This window comes from Papilio machaon, chromosome Z (genome assembly GCF_912999745.1).
Source record: "Papilio machaon chromosome Z, ilPapMach1.1, whole genome shotgun sequence".
NCBI lineage: Eukaryota > Metazoa > Arthropoda > Insecta > Lepidoptera > Papilionidae > Papilio > Papilio machaon.
This window is the reverse complement of record NC_060016.1, coordinates 8,710,610-8,731,223: the sequence shown is the minus strand read 5'-3', so window position 1 is coordinate 8,731,223 and position 20,614 is coordinate 8,710,610. Positions and strand designations below refer to the sequence as shown.

At 34.9% G+C, this 20,614-nt stretch overlaps 2 protein-coding genes across 3 annotated transcripts in view; both read right to left on the bottom strand.

Moving 5' to 3' along the window:
- LOC106717236 overlaps window positions 1-2,422 on the bottom strand; it is a 50,364-nt gene extending 47,942 nt beyond the window's left edge. For both annotated transcript variants that reach the window (XM_045686278.1, XM_014510993.2), the window contains exon 1: window positions 2,340-2,422. The gene's annotated coding sequence lies outside the window, so the exon portion shown is untranslated. The remainder of the gene's footprint in view (window positions 1-2,339) is intronic.
- A 2,132-nt stretch (window positions 2,423-4,554) lies between these two features.
- On the bottom strand, window positions 4,555-13,592 carry LOC106717241 (paramyosin, long form). The gene is made up of 16 exons (XM_014511002.2): window positions 13,405-13,592; window positions 13,271-13,327; window positions 11,847-11,933; window positions 11,023-11,189; window positions 10,579-10,816; window positions 10,382-10,501; window positions 10,028-10,294; window positions 9,699-9,945; window positions 9,270-9,397; window positions 8,397-8,509; window positions 6,686-6,875; window positions 6,272-6,406; window positions 5,890-6,084; window positions 5,604-5,699; window positions 5,162-5,443; window positions 4,555-5,070 (listed from the first exon to the last, which is right to left on the bottom strand). Exons 1-16 carry the CDS (start codon window positions 13,513-13,515, stop codon window positions 4,873-4,875), a joined length of 2,631 nt encoding a protein of 876 aa, XP_014366488.2. The 5' UTR covers window positions 13,516-13,592; the 3' UTR covers window positions 4,555-4,872.
- Window positions 13,593-20,614: the final 7,022 nt, after the last annotated feature.

Genomic DNA, 20,614 nt, shown 5'->3' with positions numbered 1-20,614 from the left:
TCATTTTTTTAAAACCTCTAAACTAACTACCGCAGAGTCCAATTGATGTAATCTTTCAAAAGGTAACTTAATGTATTTAAAATATTTATTTTCACGTCGATCTCTACTTATTGTTGGTCGTTACATATGTTGCTTGAATCAGAAATATTTCATTCGAGATGTAAACATATAATTCTTGTCAGCGCTTGGTCTTTGTTAAATATAGATGTAGTCTGTACATTATGAAGTGAAATATTTACTGTTACTGTTTACCTTTTGTACGTTGATGCGTAGGTATGAATATTACATTCAATATTATTTATAAACACTAACGATTTCCAACTTCATGGTTATAAGCAAGCGTTCAACTGAAGACAGCGAACAAATTTTCTGACCTGACGAGCATAAGTGGAACTAAATTGCAATAATGTAGATATTTTCTATGCCTACGTAGGCTTTATGTTATTATTATTATAAATGCGAATGTTAAGATGGATAGATGTTTGTTTGAAGGTATCCCCAGAACTGTTCAAATGATCTTGATCAAATTTGGCACAGATGTAGAACATAGTCTAGAAGAACACATAGGCTACTTATAAAGTTTTTTTTAAATTCCGCGCAGACGGAGTCGCGAGCGATAGCTAGTATGTTATATTTTCCAAAAGAACTAATCGCAATAACATTAATATTTTTAAATTTATTATAAGTATATCGCAAATAATAATAAAAACTATCTTTCCACTAACTATATCTTTTCTATCTGGTAATAAATGATATTTGTATTAACCAAACGCATAAACATTAAAATACTAGTTAGCGGTGAACTTGACATACATTCAGAGCTTTGTTATTTTTATCAGATGATGTCTTAATTACTTACGTTACAAAGCCAATGTAATTATATAATAATGTCAATATTGTTAAAATCAATTATTTAACCTAAAAGGTACAATTATTGCTGTCGATAAATAAACTTTTAGGAATCATCCTGAAAATAATGAAATTTGAACCACAAAAATCGAGTAGAAAACAAATGTTCATATATCACTTGGGTTATAGAGGTCGAAAACCATGTCAGAAGAACACATTGTCACTTTTATACGATTGAATTCTCATGTTTATTAAAAAGTGTAGGTAATATTTATGCGTAATTATCAGCAATACACGAATACACTATTTTATAAAACATTACTACAATCTGTGTTACACACCAAGGTTAATCTAGCGTTGAAACATTTTGTTTATTTACATTTCCCCTTCGTATTGTGTAACCTGAAAACCTAATTATCACAATGTAGTATGAACTTTACTTTTTTTTTTATAGCACAAGGTGGCAAACGAGCAAACGGCCACCTTGATTAAATCTAACTTAATTTAAATCTAGTATCCAAACTTTTTTTGAGTAAACTATTGAAGATTATAAGTAACTGACTTTGGACGTTTATTATGTTGTCCTAATAGATTAAGTTCAATGTACCATTTTTAGGTCGATAAATATTCCGAATTTATTTCTAATCTTGAACTATATTTGATATAAGATTGAAATGTATCTGGAGCTATGTATCTTTGTTATTTGATACAAAATCAAGTTCGAACCGCATCTAAAAATATTATATCGTGTAACTGCACTTGTTTTTGTAAAAATAATTACAATATTAGTAATATTATTATAGAATGCAATTGATTTTGCATGAAAATATGCGTAAGAAAATCATTAGTTCATAAATAAATTCGTTTCAAACAACACTATCTAAATGTGTTTCAGTATTGTGATATATATTAATTTTTTGTGTATAACTGAAAGTTGTCTCCAACAAAGATGTTGCAATATTTTTTAATTGGAATGGTTAACTGATACAGTAGAAGGCTTTAGCGTTAAATACAAAGTAAATAAAATTGAATAATAGTTATACTTATATGGTTACATCAACTGAATTATGTATCAACTTTAACTAAAATACTATTGTTTTAAATAAAGAAAATAACACGCAATAGTTATTTTATTTTATAGGTCCACAAGAATTGATTTAACTATATCTCATTCAAACCTTTTGAGTAATCCAAGATAGGTTCAAAGTATTTTATTTTTTGTTTATTGCACTTTCATTTAATATTATTAGACATATAAGCAACACATTCCATAGAATCTAAAACTGCAAAAGCTAATACAAAATACCGTTTTGGTTAATTACATTTCCACGGGCCAGACGACATGCATCGAACAGATGCAGTACAGAAATAAAACCGGCGTTTTTTCCACGTGACACTTGTACTATATGAGCTAGCGCTCGAGTTTCTATTTTAATTGTACCATGGCGTTAATGTAATTAAAGCTGAATTACAAATTGTGGTTGACTCACCCAGTTAGCACGTCGTGACGTAGATGCGCGTGCGCTTGAGGGCGGGCGGCCGGCGACTGGGCGGGCGGAGGCGACACTAGCGCTCGCGCACGCTGCCTCTGTGTGTTTGACGTGACGAACACGTAACGAGGTCGTATCGTATACTCGTATGTATTTCACCGTAGAATTGTAAATGTCTTTTGTACAAACAAATAATAATAGCACTAATTACAATATTTCTGTCTATATGTATGTATATTTCAATATTGAAAGCAATTCAATATTTCGCAAAAATCTTACCGCAAGATATAGAGTTGAAAGATAAATTAGAAGTTGAACATATGTACGTTATGATTTGATTATTACAGATTAAAAAAAATTATATTATCAAAAGATACATATTCAAGAACAATTGCTTGTTTTTTCATGATACATAAAACTGTAAAAGGATAGTGTAATTGAGTTTTGGAAAATTTGACGCACTTACAACTTTAATGTGACATTCAGAAATCACACTGTGAGTGAAGGAAATCGCTTCAGTAACAACGTTTTCTGATACAAATATGTAAACATAATTAAAACTATCCGTTCCTGTAAAAAAGGTGTCACTGGCTTATTGTCACATTTAACCTAAAATAATAAGGTGGAGCGGAAAACAATTTTGCCTTTTAATCTCAATTTTCCTTTCATAATTCTAAGAATTTGAAACATACCAATTTTACGGAACTATGTGTTTATGCTAGTTAGTCACGTAACCCGGTTGTTTGATTCTTAAATTCTAGAAAATTTTGCCCAATTAAAAAAAAATATATTTAACTTACTCTATTCGTTGTTTGTTTGGATCGAATTTTCATAGTACTGGCAATAGTACTCACAACATTTTGTAAAAATTTGTAATGACCTGGCTAGAATTGTATTAGTAGCAATGATATAAACTGATGGTCGAAGAGACCAAAATCTCCTCGAAGAGCGGTCACACAGGTTAACACAGCATAGATGGGCCTCCTATAAGATCATCGACGTTCACGATTGGGGGAGTTCACTATTTGAGGTTAATTCTGAGGGACACAGGTGACCGATCTATTTGACGATCAATGTGCAACAATTGTGCGGAGCAGTGGAGGTTTGTATTTCCTATTGGGCCGATGAAAATTAAAAAAAAATCTTTTTGAAGTCGGCTAAAAAGGAATTTAAATTTCGGTCAATAGTGTGACCAGTGTGATCGGGACACACCGGGTGGAGATCGATACGTCTAGCAGTGAATAAAGATATCTGATTAATTTCTAGCTTTTGCATTGACTGCATCTAAGTGCAAGGACTCTTTAACACATATATGACTAGTACCCAAATTATTCAGTAACGGTATCTTGGTTAGATTATTTAGGATACGTGATATTTCTTTGTTTATTAAACTTTAACTTTCATTTATCTAGTTATTTAAATACAAGTTATCGCCATAGATTTCATCGGCATGAAAAATAAAACTATGTGTGTTGTGAAGACTAGCCTATACGAGTATGTTATCCGGATAGTAAAACATTTCTGGGCCAAATTTCATACAGATTTGTTTAGCCGTTCTAGATCTACATATATGCTAATAAACATCCATCCATCCAAACTTTCGCGGTTATTATATAAGTAAGATGTAAGTACATGAATAAAGTGGAACTGTCTATCATCTTTTTCATTGATTTAGTTATTTAGTTTTATTTTTAAGTTTTAATTATTAAACTGTAAGAATTAATTACATTTTTTATAAACTTAAATACTATTCAGTTAGATTGATCCATACTGAAATGTTCTAAGATGCACCTCCCAAGTAGGGTTGGCGACAAGTAGATAGGCAGGCGGCCGGCCGTAAAAAATAAGCTGAAACTTTAAGGTGAGTGGGATAAGTCCAGGGAGATGATGATGTTTTAAGAAGATATTTCGTATATGAGATATTTCAATTTTAGAACTTTGCAAAACAAAAGAGACTAAAATTCAATGAATAAGAAATAAAAATCCTGGTTGTTTTTGAACTTTTATTGTTTTTTTGTTTGTTTAACATAAATAGCATTTATTTTTAAATTATTACAAGTTACAATTATAAACGTACAATTTTCATTGCACAATTAATAAATAATTAACATAAAATATTTTATTTATTTTTATCTACTGCACTTAATACAGTGCATCTTGTCATTGTATACTAAAGCGCCAGTAATCTTATATTAGACATTGAAAAAAAAAAGCATTATCGGTTTTTGGTTCTTTATTTAATTGTTTTTCGGAGTTACAATAGAAAAAATCGGCGAGGGACGAGCAGTCGGCTGCCGACTGAAATAGTGTTGAGACACGGCATTATTAGGGCGAGTCCTCAGCCGAGCGCGCGTCCCGGACCGTGGCTTTGGTCAATGGACAGCGCTAGTGGGCAAGAAATGCCTCCTAGCGTCATCTACCGTGTAACTCAAACATCACTTAACGAACGACTAGGCTTATACCCGACCGGAATTGCGCCCCTATACGATTGGTGAAAAGAAATGCTGGTGCGGCGGGGCGGAGCTTGGGTGTCTCACTCTGTGCTGAGGGCGCGGGATTCCTGCACCAGGTAGACCTGGGAGCCGGGCACCGTGGAGGTAGTGACGAAGGTGCGGTGCTTGGCGCGGATGAGAGACAGATTGCTCTCAGCGACGTCGGCACGGTCTTCTGCCGCCTCCAGCTCCCGTTGGAATCGTCGAACTCTGGTCACGCTCTGTTGGGAGACGCCCTCCTGTGGAAATTTAAAGAACAGTATTAATACATCGTTTTTCAAGTATTAAAATACACTGACAGATATAGGTTAAACTAAAAATAAATCTTGCCTGTTCCGCCAACTGCCTCTTGTAAATGTTAACTTTCTGGGTAGTTTTCTCCAAAGAGTCTTGGAGAAGAGCGATGTTCTTCTGGTCTTCTTCGCATTGAATCATGACCTCTTTGACTTGGCGTTCCTTCTTGCGGAGGATCTTGATGGTTTCAGCGTGTCTCCTCTTTTCTTCGTCCATCTCGAGCTCCAAGTCCTTAATGCGAGCCTCCAGTTTGCTGATGATGCGCTTGCCACCAACAATGGCATTGGCTTCAACTTCCTCCAAGCGGACGGAAATGTTCTGTAAGGGAATTACTAGAAATGTCAAACAGTGCAACATCATTATGAGGTTGTATTGTAGGTGGAACTATACAATTTTTGTAGTAAATAAGTAATGTTTTGAAGAAGAATCAATTGCAAAAGTTTTGGGAAACTGAAAAATTTGATTAAACATCTTTTACCTTAACTTCGATTTCGAGAGACTTCTTGATAGCTTCAATCTTGACGATCCTCTCCTGTTCCTCGTGAAGATGCTCAACGGTATGCTTCAGTTCAGTCTGAAATTATTATAAAATAATATTAATAACGTAGCGAAAATAGACTGACGTAATGGAACTAAGGTGCCAGAATTAACAAAGTGTGGAATTGAAAATAAAATATACAGGTAAACTAACTCTACCTTATTTTACCTGATTATGCCTCGGTCATAGACTAGTACTAATAATTTATATATACATATCTCCTCACCTGTACGCGTTGGTATCTCTCGTCAGCGATGCGCAGTTCCTTAGTAATCTCGTCGTAGTCAGCGGCGACCGCTGCGAGCTCCTGCTCGATCTTAGCCTTGCTGCTCGACAGGTTGACGTTGATCACAGTAAGCTCGTTGATGCGGGTCTGAGCTTCCTCGTACGACAATTCGATGGTGCGCTTAGCGCGAAGGGCCTGGTACATATTGAATTAATTAATAGTTAGTTCTCAGCCTATCATCCTCTTCTACATTTTGTATGCGTTCATTCTACTTGTTGCATTGGATCATACAGGAAACATGTGGCCTGTTGAGTTCCATCGAAGTAGTAAACAAATACTATTTAGTATTTAGCGTTCTTATTTAGGGTTCGCAACAACATACCTGCTCATAATTGCCTCTGATCTCCTCGATCTCGCCGGTGAGGGATTGTACTCTGCGCTGGGCAACGCCATATTGGTCGAGGGTCACCTGGAGCTGCCTCTGGACCTCATCGTAGTGAGACTGAATCTCAGTCAGCTGAAAATTAGAATGATTACTTTGTTGGAATTCTTTTTAATTGTAAGGTTTATTTTATACTATTCTGAAACTGAATTATGCGATTAAGTCTATCAAGGTTTATCAATTCAAACATTTACTTGCTCTATTTTTAATCAGAATACGCCAAGACTACGTAAAGCTTACATTTAATACACGCACTAAGTATAAAATAGAAAGGTATAATTTTTTAATATATTCAATATAATTAATAAAAATAACAATAATTTCAAATAATGAAACTCTTTTTTGAATGTATACCTGCAGAGACTGCTTCTTGATCGTCTTCTGCAGGTCGATGTTGGTCTTGTTAGCAACATCGAGGGACAGCTCGAGCTCGGTGATCTGGATCTGCAGCTTCTTCTTGATGCGGGTCACCTCAGACTTCAGCTTGGTCTCAGCTTCAACAACGCGAGCGTTCAACTGCTCGATTTCAATGCTGGTCTGCTTGCTAAACACAAAAAATAGTAATTTATTATTAGAATGATTAATTACTTACAACTGTACGATACCTCAAAGTAAACGTTCATTTAATTATCTAATACCTCCGGTCGATCAAAAAACTTGTGTTAATATTTTCGAATTGATTTATAGTTTCCTTTAGTTCTGTTAGTCTTTGACGGTATGATTCATCAATTGACGGTATATCCGTCTCAATTCTAACGACGCACACCTTCGGTGGGTTTTTGGCTAGCTGGATTGCTTTAGAAATTTGAGCGCATTCAGCTTCGAAATCACTACTTTCTACACGTCTAGATCGTTTGGAATAATCGAAATTATCGTAAAATTTTACAGGTAAATCAAAATTCTTCAGTTGCACTTCAGAAACATTATTTAAACCCTCATTAAGCAATGTTTGAGCGATAGCTTTAGCAGATTTCCCTTTATAGACTTTTGATTTTCCTTTTACTTTCGCCCCAACTTCACTTTCACTGAACGACTTATCAAGAAATGCATTATCCTTGAAATATGTGGTTTGTTTCTCTAATTTAGATCTTTCCGATCTCTTCTTTTTCGTTTTGACGACAACACTTTCAGTAGCTACGTGTTTAGACACATTCGCTGCAGCTGCGGTCGCAATTACTGAAAAAGGCGATCTTTTAGTAACATTGAAAGTATTGAGATCTTTCTTCGCTTTCTCAGCAACCTCCTTTGAAATTCTTGAAAGATCTGCTTCAGAATAGGTTTTGATGGGACCATCGTATCTGTATTTTTCTAAACCTCGTTCGTTGTTCCAAGGTAGAGTCGGGGGCTTAGCAGATACTCCTTGTTCTTTAGCTGCAATATAGTCTATCATTGGCTGATAATAGTTGATCCCGTAGCCGTAGTTGTTTTCATAAATAGAAGTTGGGGGACGACTCCATTGTTTCAAATTTGGAATATGAACTGGAGCCATAATAAGATTATTAATTTTCAATTAGACACCAACACTATATTCATGCGTTATTCAAAGGAAGAAGTCGTCTCCGAACCGCATGAAAATCGTTACTGTCCATCCTTAAAGTTTATTAGGAAGCTTGTGCCAAAGATTATATGTATTTTCCGATTATACTTGCCAATCAGAGAAAGAGTTAAATATAGATTGATCTTATGCCAATGCCGATATGAATAAAGATGCATTACGTCCAGAGTATAAAATGTAAAAACTCAGCTTTGTCTGACCAAGCCAAATAAAACAATGTAGACGATGACGTAACATTTTACGAACGCCAGCTACTCGTGCTTTATAATTTTATTGATTGTATATCATTTTTGAAAAAGAAGTTTTGAAAATAGAACCAGAGACTTCTTATATTAAGATTAAAGTGAAATAATACGTATCATAGCCATGAAAAAGAAACCTATACCAAATCCAAGAGTCTAAATGTGATTCAGATAATAGGGATACGTGTATAAAAACAAACTGTTCCGTCTTTTAATTGAGAAAAAAGAGAAAACAATTTGTTTTCCTATTATGTTATTGTAAATTTACCGAATAGCTTCAATTTCTTCCTCCTTCTCGTGAATGCGACGCTCGGCCTCGTGACGGAACTGACCAAGTTCCGCGGACAGCCTTTGCGCGCGTTGCTCCTCAGCTTTGCGGCCCTGCTCGCAATAAAGTCAAAATTTTACCTAAAGGAATATTTTCACTTAGTATCCTAATAAAATCCTAATTATCATAGTCTTCGGGGAACCGATAGACTCTTATTATCATGATAAGTACCAAAGTAAAAATCAGTTGAACCTGTAACAGTTTAAAAGCTGTAACATAATATATGTGATAATAAATGTAATTTTTTTTATTATAAATAATTAATTACTAATAGGAAGGAGGAGGAGGAATCATCAACTACTTACAAATTATTTACACTCGAGATATAGATGATGTGTTACATATTAGTTATTGGATATTTACTTCCTAGATATAGAGGTCACAACGATTATTTCGAGATCTTATTTCGTAATTGAACTCATGCCAAAGTACTTCTGTGTGTAATAGAAGACGGCAACAAATGCTGAAGCGAATTACTATTAGCACTGTCATACAAGCGAACAGTTAAAGCTGTTAATTAATCTATTTATATTAATTTTGCCGTTCGTTATTTGAAGAATTTCTCTGTTAAATATAATAAATATAATACATTCATTTTATAGAACATCTACCATATTGTGTGAGTAATGCCATTCTATATTGATTTAATTTTACTCAATTTAAAATGTTTCGAAGTTTACAAGGAGTGCCCTTTTTCCTTTTCTCTTTGCTGCAATATACTATCATGTCTTGAAAAATATCAGCTCTCTTCTTGCTAAACTCGATTTTTAAGGAAATGGGGAGTAAAAAATATATTATGTGATCGTTACTTACAGCTTCAGCTTCCTTGTATGCGGCAGTGAGTTCCTCTCGCTCGTTCTCAAGACGGCGCAGCTCGATTTCGAGCTCGTGAAGACGGCGGGTCAACTCCGTGATATTAGCGCGGGCGTCATGCAAGTCATCTAAAGAACAAAAAATATATTATAATAACTTAGTAACAACAGTGCCAGTAGCAGTTATTGGATAAATTGAAAATATAAATCGGAAAAATAATTTTTGTTTGTAACAATAAGGTGGGCAATCTATGTCTAATAACAGTTGGTCAGCTAATATTTTTGCTTATATCTCTAAACTAAATTCAATGGCCCCTTGCCGGTCAGTCCAAACTTTTCATCGTAACTTATACGACGAATCGTTAAAGTTATCGATCGTAACCTTATAGTCATTTCAGAACTTATAAACCTTTTAATTATCTTTACTTACCACCCAGTTTCTTGTTCTCGCGGCCAAGGGCATCCTTCTGCTCGCGGGTCTTGTCAAGTTCGTGGGTGATGCGTTGGATCTCAGTCTGCTTGATGCGGAGGTCGCGCTGAGTCTGTTCGTACAGCTGTACGGTCTCCTCAAGGCGCGACTTGATTTCAATGTTCACCCTCTCGAGTTGTTCCGTTCTCTTCTGGAGCTCCCGAGCTGTTCCGTTGGCCTTCTCGAGATCAATAATGAGCACTTCAACCTAAAACATATTATGATGTCAATGGTAAGTTATTCGAAAATCCAATATTGTCCGATTTACATAGGTTTGTAGAATGATTTACCTCGCTCTGCAAACGAGACTTCTGCTTCTCAATGCTGCTGATCTTGGCAATAAGAGTTTCAATGTGTTCCTCTTGTTCCTGGATGCGGGCAGAGTATTTGCGGCGGATTTCTTCAATCTCCTCAGCCCTGGCAGCAGCCTCGGCCTCGAACTTTGATCGCCAGTGCTGGACTTCACCGTTGGCTTTGACCAATTGACGTTCCAGATCCAAGCGGGCTTCGGATTCTTCTTCCAATTGCACGCGGACGGATTCCAGGTCAATCTCAACCTGTAGAGTTAAATAGCGAAAAGTGTGAAAAAGTTCATCAAATTTTACTGAAAATACGTTGACCCTTTTTCACAGAATTTTATTTACCTGGTGCAGGTTGGCCTCAAGCAGAGAACGCCTCCTCTCTTCATCTTCAAGCCTGCGGCGGGAGTCTTCGAGCTGGCTTACAACTTGGCTCTTGAGGTACACAACGTTTTCAATGTTAACCTGGAAATATTTTTTTTTAAAATTTTCTGGATTCATTGTAACTTCTTACTTCGAATACTTTTTTATCATCAATTTACCTTAAGATCCTGAACTTCCTTAATAAGTTCGACATTTTCCTGAGACAAGCGCTGCTTGTGAGAAGTGATGTCGACGATGGTGCGGTTGAGTTCTTCAATCTTGATGTGAAGCTCGCTAATGGTGATTTCCAGCTTTTCGACTGTTTTCGAGTATGTGAACTTCTCCTTGGTGATATTTTCTACTTGGGCCAACAGTTCGTAAACCTCAGCCTGGAACTTGGATTTTTCCTTCTCGGCCCTGGAGACAAAGATATATATGACGAATAATAGAAAGAAATCTCTTATTAAACTCGCAAACTCCACAGTACATTAAATTGTTTACATTTCGCTCATCTTTATTCGCAAATAATAAAAGTTCGCTTTGCAATAACTTAGAGCTACACTGGTGATACACAACGTGAAATGAACCACTCACGCATATTTAACAAAAGCGATTTTCCTCACCTGGCTTTGCTTTTGGTAAGCTGGTCGATTTGGTCCTGGAAGTCGACCACGATTTCTTGGTGCTTCTTCTTAAGCAGGTGGGCGGTTTCCTCGGATTCCAGGTGGACATCTTCCAGTAATTTGCGAAGCTTGGTAAGTTCAGTATCACGTTTTCTGTTGATCTCGAACTGAAACATCAACAAATAATTTCAAATGTCGCCCCCATAATATATCTTATAGGGAACGCATTTGATTATGTCATAACTTAAGAAAATATTATTATATTTTTATCAAATTATTGATTTTGCAGCAATATCTTAAGGTTTGTTAATAATAGTCAAAAGTATACTTTAATCCTAATATTGAAATTTCTAGACTTTGTAGTAAAATTGCCTTTTAAAACAATAAAATATTGCATCCTATAACAAAAAAAAAACATTCAAACAATACCGCACAGCTTTTGAAAAAAATCGCAATTGCTTGTATTAAAAATCGCAAAGCAAACAAGGAGATACAATATTCAAAACATGTATAAAAATATATCGTCAATAGATCTTCATTTCCATTCAGGATCTGAAATTCCTGTTTTTTTACATGACGCTTTCGAAACGTTTCATTTTATTTGTTTGGTTAATTCACGTTCAAAGCTTTTGTATTTTTCTTGTATTCATCTATGTCCAAATTCTTGTTCACATCTGTTTATCAGTAGGCAATTGTTGATTAATTTGTAAAATTTTATCCGGCATGTCATTTGTTTCTTTCTGTTAATTTTCGAATTCCTTATTTCTTGATATGATTATTATTTTCTCATAGTCAATAAAAATTAATAAGAAGATTTCATTTACCTGACTCTCGGCTCCGCCTTCAGCTTCCTCCAGCCTTTCGGAAAGTTGAATAACTTGCACGCTCAAATCTGCCTTCTCTCTCTCGATCTACAAAAAAATATATACATGTTAAAAATTCTCAATCAATGTTCAAGTAACAATTAAGTACTTTTTATAATTATCATCAATGTTAGTCAAACAATAGTAAAAAGTACTTAAATAGTTTAACTTATAATCAGAATGTTAGCAAAAAAAAGTGTTCAGTCATCTTAATGAAGTGGAGATAACAATGACAAAACCGATGATACCAATGGTAGAAGTTAGAAGTTAAAAAATTATGTAATTTGAAGGTCCCTAAACACTATACATATTGCACTGCAAAATATATAACAATCTATCAACAGTTATAAATTGTTTTATTTTTATAATATTATTATTTAACTGGATGGTATGAATTGTAGAAATGACTAACGACCATTTCCAGTTATAGATGTACATTTTTAAAAGAAGAAAAAATCATAAAGAGACCTATTTTTGTGTAAAAGCTTCTTTGTCGTATGTAAAGTAGATTATGCAATTAATAAGTCTTAGGGAAACGTCCTTCACGTATTTCAGTATTGTACTTCAGTCTATATTAAGACTGAATCCGTATCTCACGGTAGCTGTGACTAAGTCGGATATTTTCGCCACTAACAGCAGAGTCTATTATTATATTTCAATATTGTGGCATTCTCAACGGCAACGAGCATCATTTGGCCCAGTTTCAAGAGTGAGACCGGAGAGCAAGAAGTCGTTTCAAAGAATGCTTTCGCTATGTGCCTAAATATATCGCGGATCTCTGACGACCGAGGAGTCACCGCTACCCCGGCGGACCGACCGGCCGTGCGATCACTACATGCATACTAATATTAAAATGTCACTCGACATTTCCCTTTTCTTACTCTACGAAAAAAAATACAATCTTTTGTACCTTTTCTGCGAGTAAAACAAAGTTACTGTAACTATCCGTAAATGTTCCAAAATGCTTTTTATATTGATTTGAAAAAAATCGAGCTTCACTTAGAAATTTAACTTGCAAGTTATCGATAAACTTTTTACTTAAATAACAGTATAATCTCTGAATATAAAACGTATTTAACTTACCCTGTTTGTTTATACAAGAAATCAAATCAATTAGTAAAATTTTATTAACTATTAATATTTTTCGAGTTATTATTTTTTCATTAAAAAAAAATGTTAAAGACACCAAAGAAGTTGAGATGCTCAGGGGCGGCGTATTATGAAATTTTCACAAATAGGGTGCTTATTGAAAGCGATAAATCGAGGGCGGCGGTATTAATAGAGGTGTGCTTGTGCGCTGTCCCGCCCACACCTGCGTGTGCGCCGGCGCGCCAGCTTTGGTCGCGGCGGCCGCACATATCACATTTCGGTCGATCGAGCCTTACCCTCTGACGCAGCTCCCTTTCGGATTCCAGATCATCATGGAGGAGACGGATCTTGTCCTGAAAAATACAAGATACTCTATCATGTGTCCGTAAGCAAACACTTCACAAGCACTGCACTGGTTAGGGGCCGGTACCTCCAGCCTGGAGAGAGCACTCAGGTCGGTGCTGTACTCGATGTTGACGTCGGTGGTGCCGCCGCCACTGCTGCGGTACGTGTACTTGGAGGTTTTCGCCACGGCGGACATTGTCGCTGGTTCGTCTCTCGATCGGCAGTCGGCGCTACGTTACCGGTCGGGCACCGTTCGACTAGTGAGAGCGCGAGCGGGAAGCGCGCGCGCAGCAGCCGCTCCCGCCCGCACGCCGCACCCCGCCCGCCCAGCGCCCGCCGCCCGCCGCCACCCGTCCACCGCCCGCTCGACGCCGCGCTCCAGGGCGGCCGGCCGGCTGGAGCTCAGGGATCGTGTTACCACCCCCGCGCACCCCCCTCTCAGCCTTTTATAGACACGCCCGCCTTAACGCCGTCGCCTTTCTACATTATTTGTTTTGCCCAAAAAATTGGCAAAACCCTTCAAAGTTTAGTAAGCAATTATAATATAATAACGGATTTACAAACCATAGATATAAAACATTCAGTGCGACAATTTTAGCCTACATACATTTTGTCAAGTGCATGTTTTTTCTCACCCGTTAATATGTGACATGAAAAATCAATTTTCTTCAAGCGGTTTCTTCAAATATTTTTCATTTAGTTTTATTGTAAAAAATAAATAATTATAAGGCGTAAAATCAACAAAATAAAAGCTGTGAAAAAAGAAAAGTTATACTTCGGGTTAATATTATCTTTTTAATAGCTCAGTAAATTAAAACTAAAGTTTTCATTATATATACCTATATACATAAATTAATTTAGCAAGAAAATTTATTTCAATGAAAATACGTTTATTGAAAACAAAACCTTCTTCGAACAGATCCTAATTTCTACGTTAGACTTATAAAAATCAAAACAAAAAAATTAAATAAGTTTGATGTCGGTGGTCCACACTATTTTTGGACAATTGTAATAAACAGAAATGTTGAATTTATATTTACAAGTCTCATTTGGCGCTTTAGAGTCAAAGTCATCTATCTTATCTTTTTATCGAATAAAGCTGTGAGTTAATGAACCTGGGCTATATCCTATTTCAGTTTCTTAATACCATTATTTTAAAAGACTGATATCTTCAAAAACAGTGTCTTTTTACAGAATAAAATTAGTAACAAATCTTCTTAAGCATCGAAATGGATATAAAGAAAATACGAGTATACATTTTCTTGCTTAAATTTAATAAGTTATGCGTCAATTAAACGTTACGTAATAGATTTTATTCTATAAAAGACAGTCTAAAACAAGACATATATTTATAACTATTATTTAGAAATATTTTCCCGAAAAGATAAAGTTGAGTTATCTTTTATCTATATACAACATCAACACCTGCCAATTTGTACGCCTAATGTTGATTGCAAATTTCGAGATATTCTAGCGACGTCTTGTATCAAGTGAATTCATTATTAATCATCATTCTATTTCCGTGCAATGAATGTACACTGCGCAAGAAAAGTTCTGCAATATAAACTAATACAACAGTAAATAATTTGAGAACTAATCATCACCATTATCTGAGAATCTACTACCGCGGGTTGGTCTGGGCCTGGTTTAAAAAAAATCCGCGTTTCTTCTTTGAGCCTTTCGCTTCCAACTCTTGACATAACCTTGAGAACTTATACATCTACTTATATACTTATAGTCTCCTTGCACTTTTCCCTGTACTAATAGGTACAGATCTGATATGGGTAAATTAGTATATCAGCCATCATACAAAGTATTGGGAGACTTAAACGTGTTGGCGGGAGGGGTAAGGAGAAAAGCTCCCCCTAATCTTTGACGGTTGTATTGTATTACATTGTATTCGTAAGGCCTTAAAGGGATCAAAGATCGGGTAGTAAGATGTTAATGATTGCTGAATCGGTTCACTCGTTAAGGCTGTAGGTCACATTGGAATTTGAAAGAAATTGAAAAACGTTACCCTTCTTACCGTAAGTTTCTGAGACCAAAATGTCCGTTTAAAAGATATTTTTGTCTGTGTTTTGTCAAAAATATTGATAGGCATGACGATATGTTTTGCACAGAGAATTTGGTCTCGGAAATAAACGGTAAATCAGTCGGGTACATTAGCAGATTTCGTTATAAAATCAAAAAAATATTTAAGGAATGTTTACAAAACGTGATAAACTGTATATCGTGTGCGTCTGTCCAGTGTCCTGATTTTCATAAGCGCAGGTGGAAAATATTCGGTTATATTCGTACCTGGGCGAAGTGGGCCGAATGCTTTCCGTGTGTCTCCTCCCCTCCTCACCAACACGGGTGAGTCAACAGCCACGAAAGCTCAAATTAATTCTACGACGAAATGGCACACAATTACATATAGATAATACAACACGCAGCCCGCGCTTCTTGCCAATTTCTCCGTTATTTTATTTACACATTGTTTGATTTTTATTTAATATTTAATGTTCGATTAATGACATTTTTAAGGTTTGCAAGGGATATATGAAGTTGAATCTATTACTGCCACTAATGACAGGAATTTAGTGGCGATTGTGATCTTGAAAAAATCTTACTCTTTTAAACTGAGTACGTATGCGAAAACACCACTTAGAAGCTTAGACCTAAGCTAAGTTAGCAGTGACTAGGTCTTCAACCATGCTGGCGTTTGATTGACACACGTCATTAAATTACTTAAAAATCCAACCTAAAAAAATTTATAAAATAATTTATTTAATAAATCTCAAACATTATCCACTGACCATGTCGACAAATGTAACTATATTATTATGCATAATAAACGATAACTTTCTCTAAGATTCAATAAATTTAACTGCGCATAAATTTTATACACATCGATGCTTTCAGATACTATTTCCAATGAATGCCGCAGCTAAAAATTAACGTGTAGAACAAAAATGTAGAAATTACTATTATTAATATTTTTAACAAATTAAGTACCGTCGTGATGATCTTTGGGAGATTCGTATGCCCAGCAGTGAGTGTCACGTGACTGAAAAGAGTATTTTTAACATATCATTTTTTGTTAGTATTTACCCTTGAGAAAGTATAAAGTTTAACTACGTCATCATCATGACTCTAATGAAAACTTATAATATTTTTTTGGTCTCAAGTTTTTCAGTAAGTACAAAAAATCTAGTTTTGTCATAGTTAAGTATTAATCAGTGCTAGAATCAAAACATAAAAATTAATTTGTCTACTGCCAGTGGCGAAAAATCTGTTAAATTAATAGTAAGTAGCCAGTGGAAAAAATGCTACAATTAAAATACAAACCCGTAAATTTTACACCATATCGTTGGTATTTTTACGTCACATAAATAAGCCGGATTGTTGGCAGCGAACGCGGTGACTCCTTTATTACCGTTTCGGAACATAAAGATCAAAATAGATTTTTATAATCTGCGAATGGAGTAGTCGAGTTAGGAAATGTGTGCATAAGTGATCGAATGCAATTAACTGTATCAAAATAATGTAAAAAAAAACGACTTAGTTACTTCTTAAACTTTCTCTTTGCTTCACCCATTTTCTTTTCCAGAAAACGAATATTAACTCAGGACAAGACTGTGTTTGATTATATATTTTTAACTTTCGTGAGACATTATATAAACTAATAAACGTTCACGTATTTCTCCGGTATCGGTATGTCAGTATTACTTAATAGTACGTGAATGGTTAGCCGCTTATATATTACTTTGTGTTTTAAGAATTACGTGATTATTACTAAAATTTAAGAATTTTGTGGTAATTTTATGTGTCGATATTATTTATAAAATCTACATCTTCTTTTGCAAAACTCTGTACTTGTGATACATACCATGAATTTGCCAAAACATAGCAAAACTTTATAAATAAACTTAATAGAAGATTTTTCTACAAATTGGAAGAAATCGACTCAATGGTGAAGTATCAATAACTTGCGAACTGAAGTAATTGATAGCAATTGCTTATAAAATCTATATATATAAAAGAAAGTCGTGTTAGTTACACTATTTATAACTCAAGATCGGTCGAACTGATTTAGCTGAAAATTGATGGGGAGGTAGCTTAGAACTAGGAGCGGACATAGGAACTTTTTTATCTTGTGTGTATTTTTTTTATTCCGCGCGGACGGTGTCGAGGGCAAAAGCTAGTTTAATATAAGAGTCACTTTGAAACTTTGAAACGACTATGAGTACCTACGAGTAGTTAGGATAATTTGTTTGAATCGTAGTATCAATGTGCCTATGGACATTTCAAAAATGTCGAAATTTACTTCACTCTGTAAAACACCTGTAAATCATTATATATATAAACCTATTGAATTTCCTTTAATATCATAAAGCATATTTAAACATTTCATCGTCATCATCGGCCTGTATCTGCCCACTGCTGGGCATAGGTCTTTCCCAATGCCTTCCACAGTACGCGATCCTCCGCCTTCCGCATTTGTTTGCTACGAATTAGAAAAAATGAGAGAGATTGTGAAAATGTTTTGGCACGTGCGATCATAATCTTCTAAATAACTTTAAATTGTATATATTTGTCCCTAAAACTGAAAAGATTGGAACTTTGGTACGACGTTCTGAACATGATTCAAAAGGATTTAAAGAATCTTAAAAAATTAAAACTTTTGAAATCACTATTAAATTATTTATACTTTTGATTTTAATTTGGCATTGCAACGTATGCGGACTTCAGTTAGTCAGATATAATAATGCCGTCGGTAATCCGTGCCGTGTTATTTAATAACAACATGACCCACATAGGTAGATCGCACAAATATTAATGGCTTACTTGTCACTGGCGCATGCATCTAATTTCTTGTCCGATGTTCAGCGCGACTGTTCGATGGGTGAACCGACTAAAATATTCATTCGCATTATAAAATGTAACTACAGTTACATATTGATTTCTTAACATTAAAACACTTCTTCACTTCACTTCACTTCTTAAATCACTTCTTCTTAGTCATTGTGAGGTCGACCAATAGTGGACGTGGCCACTGATCGTCATATAGCTCTGTAATCTGCTGCCTTCTTCCAGTCCACTCAAGCTACCTTAACCAGATCATCTGTCCGTTTTGTAGAAGTACTACCTGCGCTGCGACCTGTACGTTGATAAAGACTGGTTTATTGAGATCTATCGGCTCCATCGGGCAATCGCTACTATAAAATCAAATTCAAATATTTCGTTTCGTCCGATAACTATTTAACGTCATTCTTTCTTGTCATTTTTCGTCGTCATTAACTTAGTGACAATACGTGTTTTTGTTTATTACTTAAATACAACAATATAATATGTTCATTGGATGGATCTTTAAACTTTCAAAAAACAACTTACAACAAACAATTAAAATTGTGCTAAATTCCAAATTTAACGTTGCAGGAACTTCAAAATATTTATCACCTCATTTATTAATAGCTTACAAATAAACAAACTGAATGACTGCGCTGAGATTTCAACTGAGTCAGAAGTTTTAAATTTATCAAACACTTTGAACGAGAACATTCTTTCTCTGGTTTTGGTTATAATTTCATGTTTAATTTTATATATTCCAGAGACGTAATGTGCCTGAAAAAGGCATAAATTTACAATATTGCGTAATATTAATAAAAATAAAAGATAAAAAATTAAATGAAATTAGATCTTTAAGTCGAACCTTAGAAAAGGAACAATTCACTTAAGAAGTTAAAAGTTTGTTACTTGGAGTAGAGCATTTTGAATATGTTAATTTTAAACCTATTCGTGAGTTTCTACTGTCGTATCATCTATACAAAAAAGGAATAGTCCAATCTCTCATTCTTTTTATAAAAACTGCTATAGCAAACTTTATAAGTAAGTAATAATTTAAGAAATTGAAAGTTTTGTGTATTAATACCATGTTTTAGACAAAGTTGAAACCTTTTATTAGATAATTATCATAACTGCAAATGAAAATTTACGGACAATAGAATAAAGCTTGGACAACCTCGGGCATGCGTTCGTTACCTCGAGACAATGTTGTATATTTCGTTATACAGGATGTCCACAAACTGTGTATGTGCTAAGAGTAAAGCTTCCTTGGCCGAAAATATTTTTATTTTTATATTAAATAAAGCCCTGACATTAATTTTAATTTGATTAAAAAAATAAAAGTTCATAAAAATCGACAAATTACAGATACTTTTTAGAAAAATCTAATATAATAACAGCGTGCTTGCAAACTTAATAAAATTACCATTTCTAATCTTCTGCTATAGTCGCTGCTTTTTTGCTTTTTACCAAAAGGATATTTTGAAATTTCTATTTCTTATAAAATTTTACATGGCTGACAGTTTCCCATGAATTTTTTTACATACCTGAAAAATCTAGTAAATTTTCGGACAACCTGTATATTTCATGTAACACTGTAGTTGGCATAGTACGGATGGACGGTGGCGCCAAAAAATAACTAAAAATATGTGATGCCTTTGACAACATGCGAACAAAAGATATTATGAAAGTATATACGGTTATCTAATGTATTTGTTTTGAAATTATTTTCGATAGCTATTAAACTTATTAAAAAAAATTAAGTTGAAGTTTATTAAATGCAGCTGATATCGTTGTAAGTTCTGCCTAAAAATATGTAAAACCTACTTTAGCACAGAAAATAACACACGTGACAAGATAGTTACAGTACAACAAGAGTCTTGTTGATGATTATACTTAAATTATCAGTTTTCATTTATTATCTGTGGTTTATGCTCGCCCAGCCGTCAGTATCGTGCTTCCCAGCTCGTTTCCACATTTCTAAATAATGTCGGTAGGTAAAGGTGTTTGGCAACGCCTACGCAAAACTATTTCTGACTGCGTCGGAATGTCGGTTATACCACGGCGACGGCTTCTCATGTAGTTTTCTTTTATTTAATTATCATCCATAAAATTGTTTATCGAGAACCAAATTATTTGTAATTCATATTTTATGAGATCATTGACTTAGTTAAACTTCAGTGTATTACACAGTCTTACATAACACTCCTCCCCCCCAAGACATAGTACAAAAAAGAACACTAGATCTCGCTGGTAGAGCTAATATTGATGGGCATTGTATGGGAACAACCATTGTTGTCTTTCTCGAACCTTTGAAAGAACAAATATATATGTTGTTGTAAATGCTCGTCAGTGGAAACCCACCGATTATCTTACTTTTGACTATCAATGTACATAAATTTTTGACTAAATAGCCTATTGCAAAAGAATCATTGTGAAAAAGGGAACGATTTGTTTTCTTTAAGTAC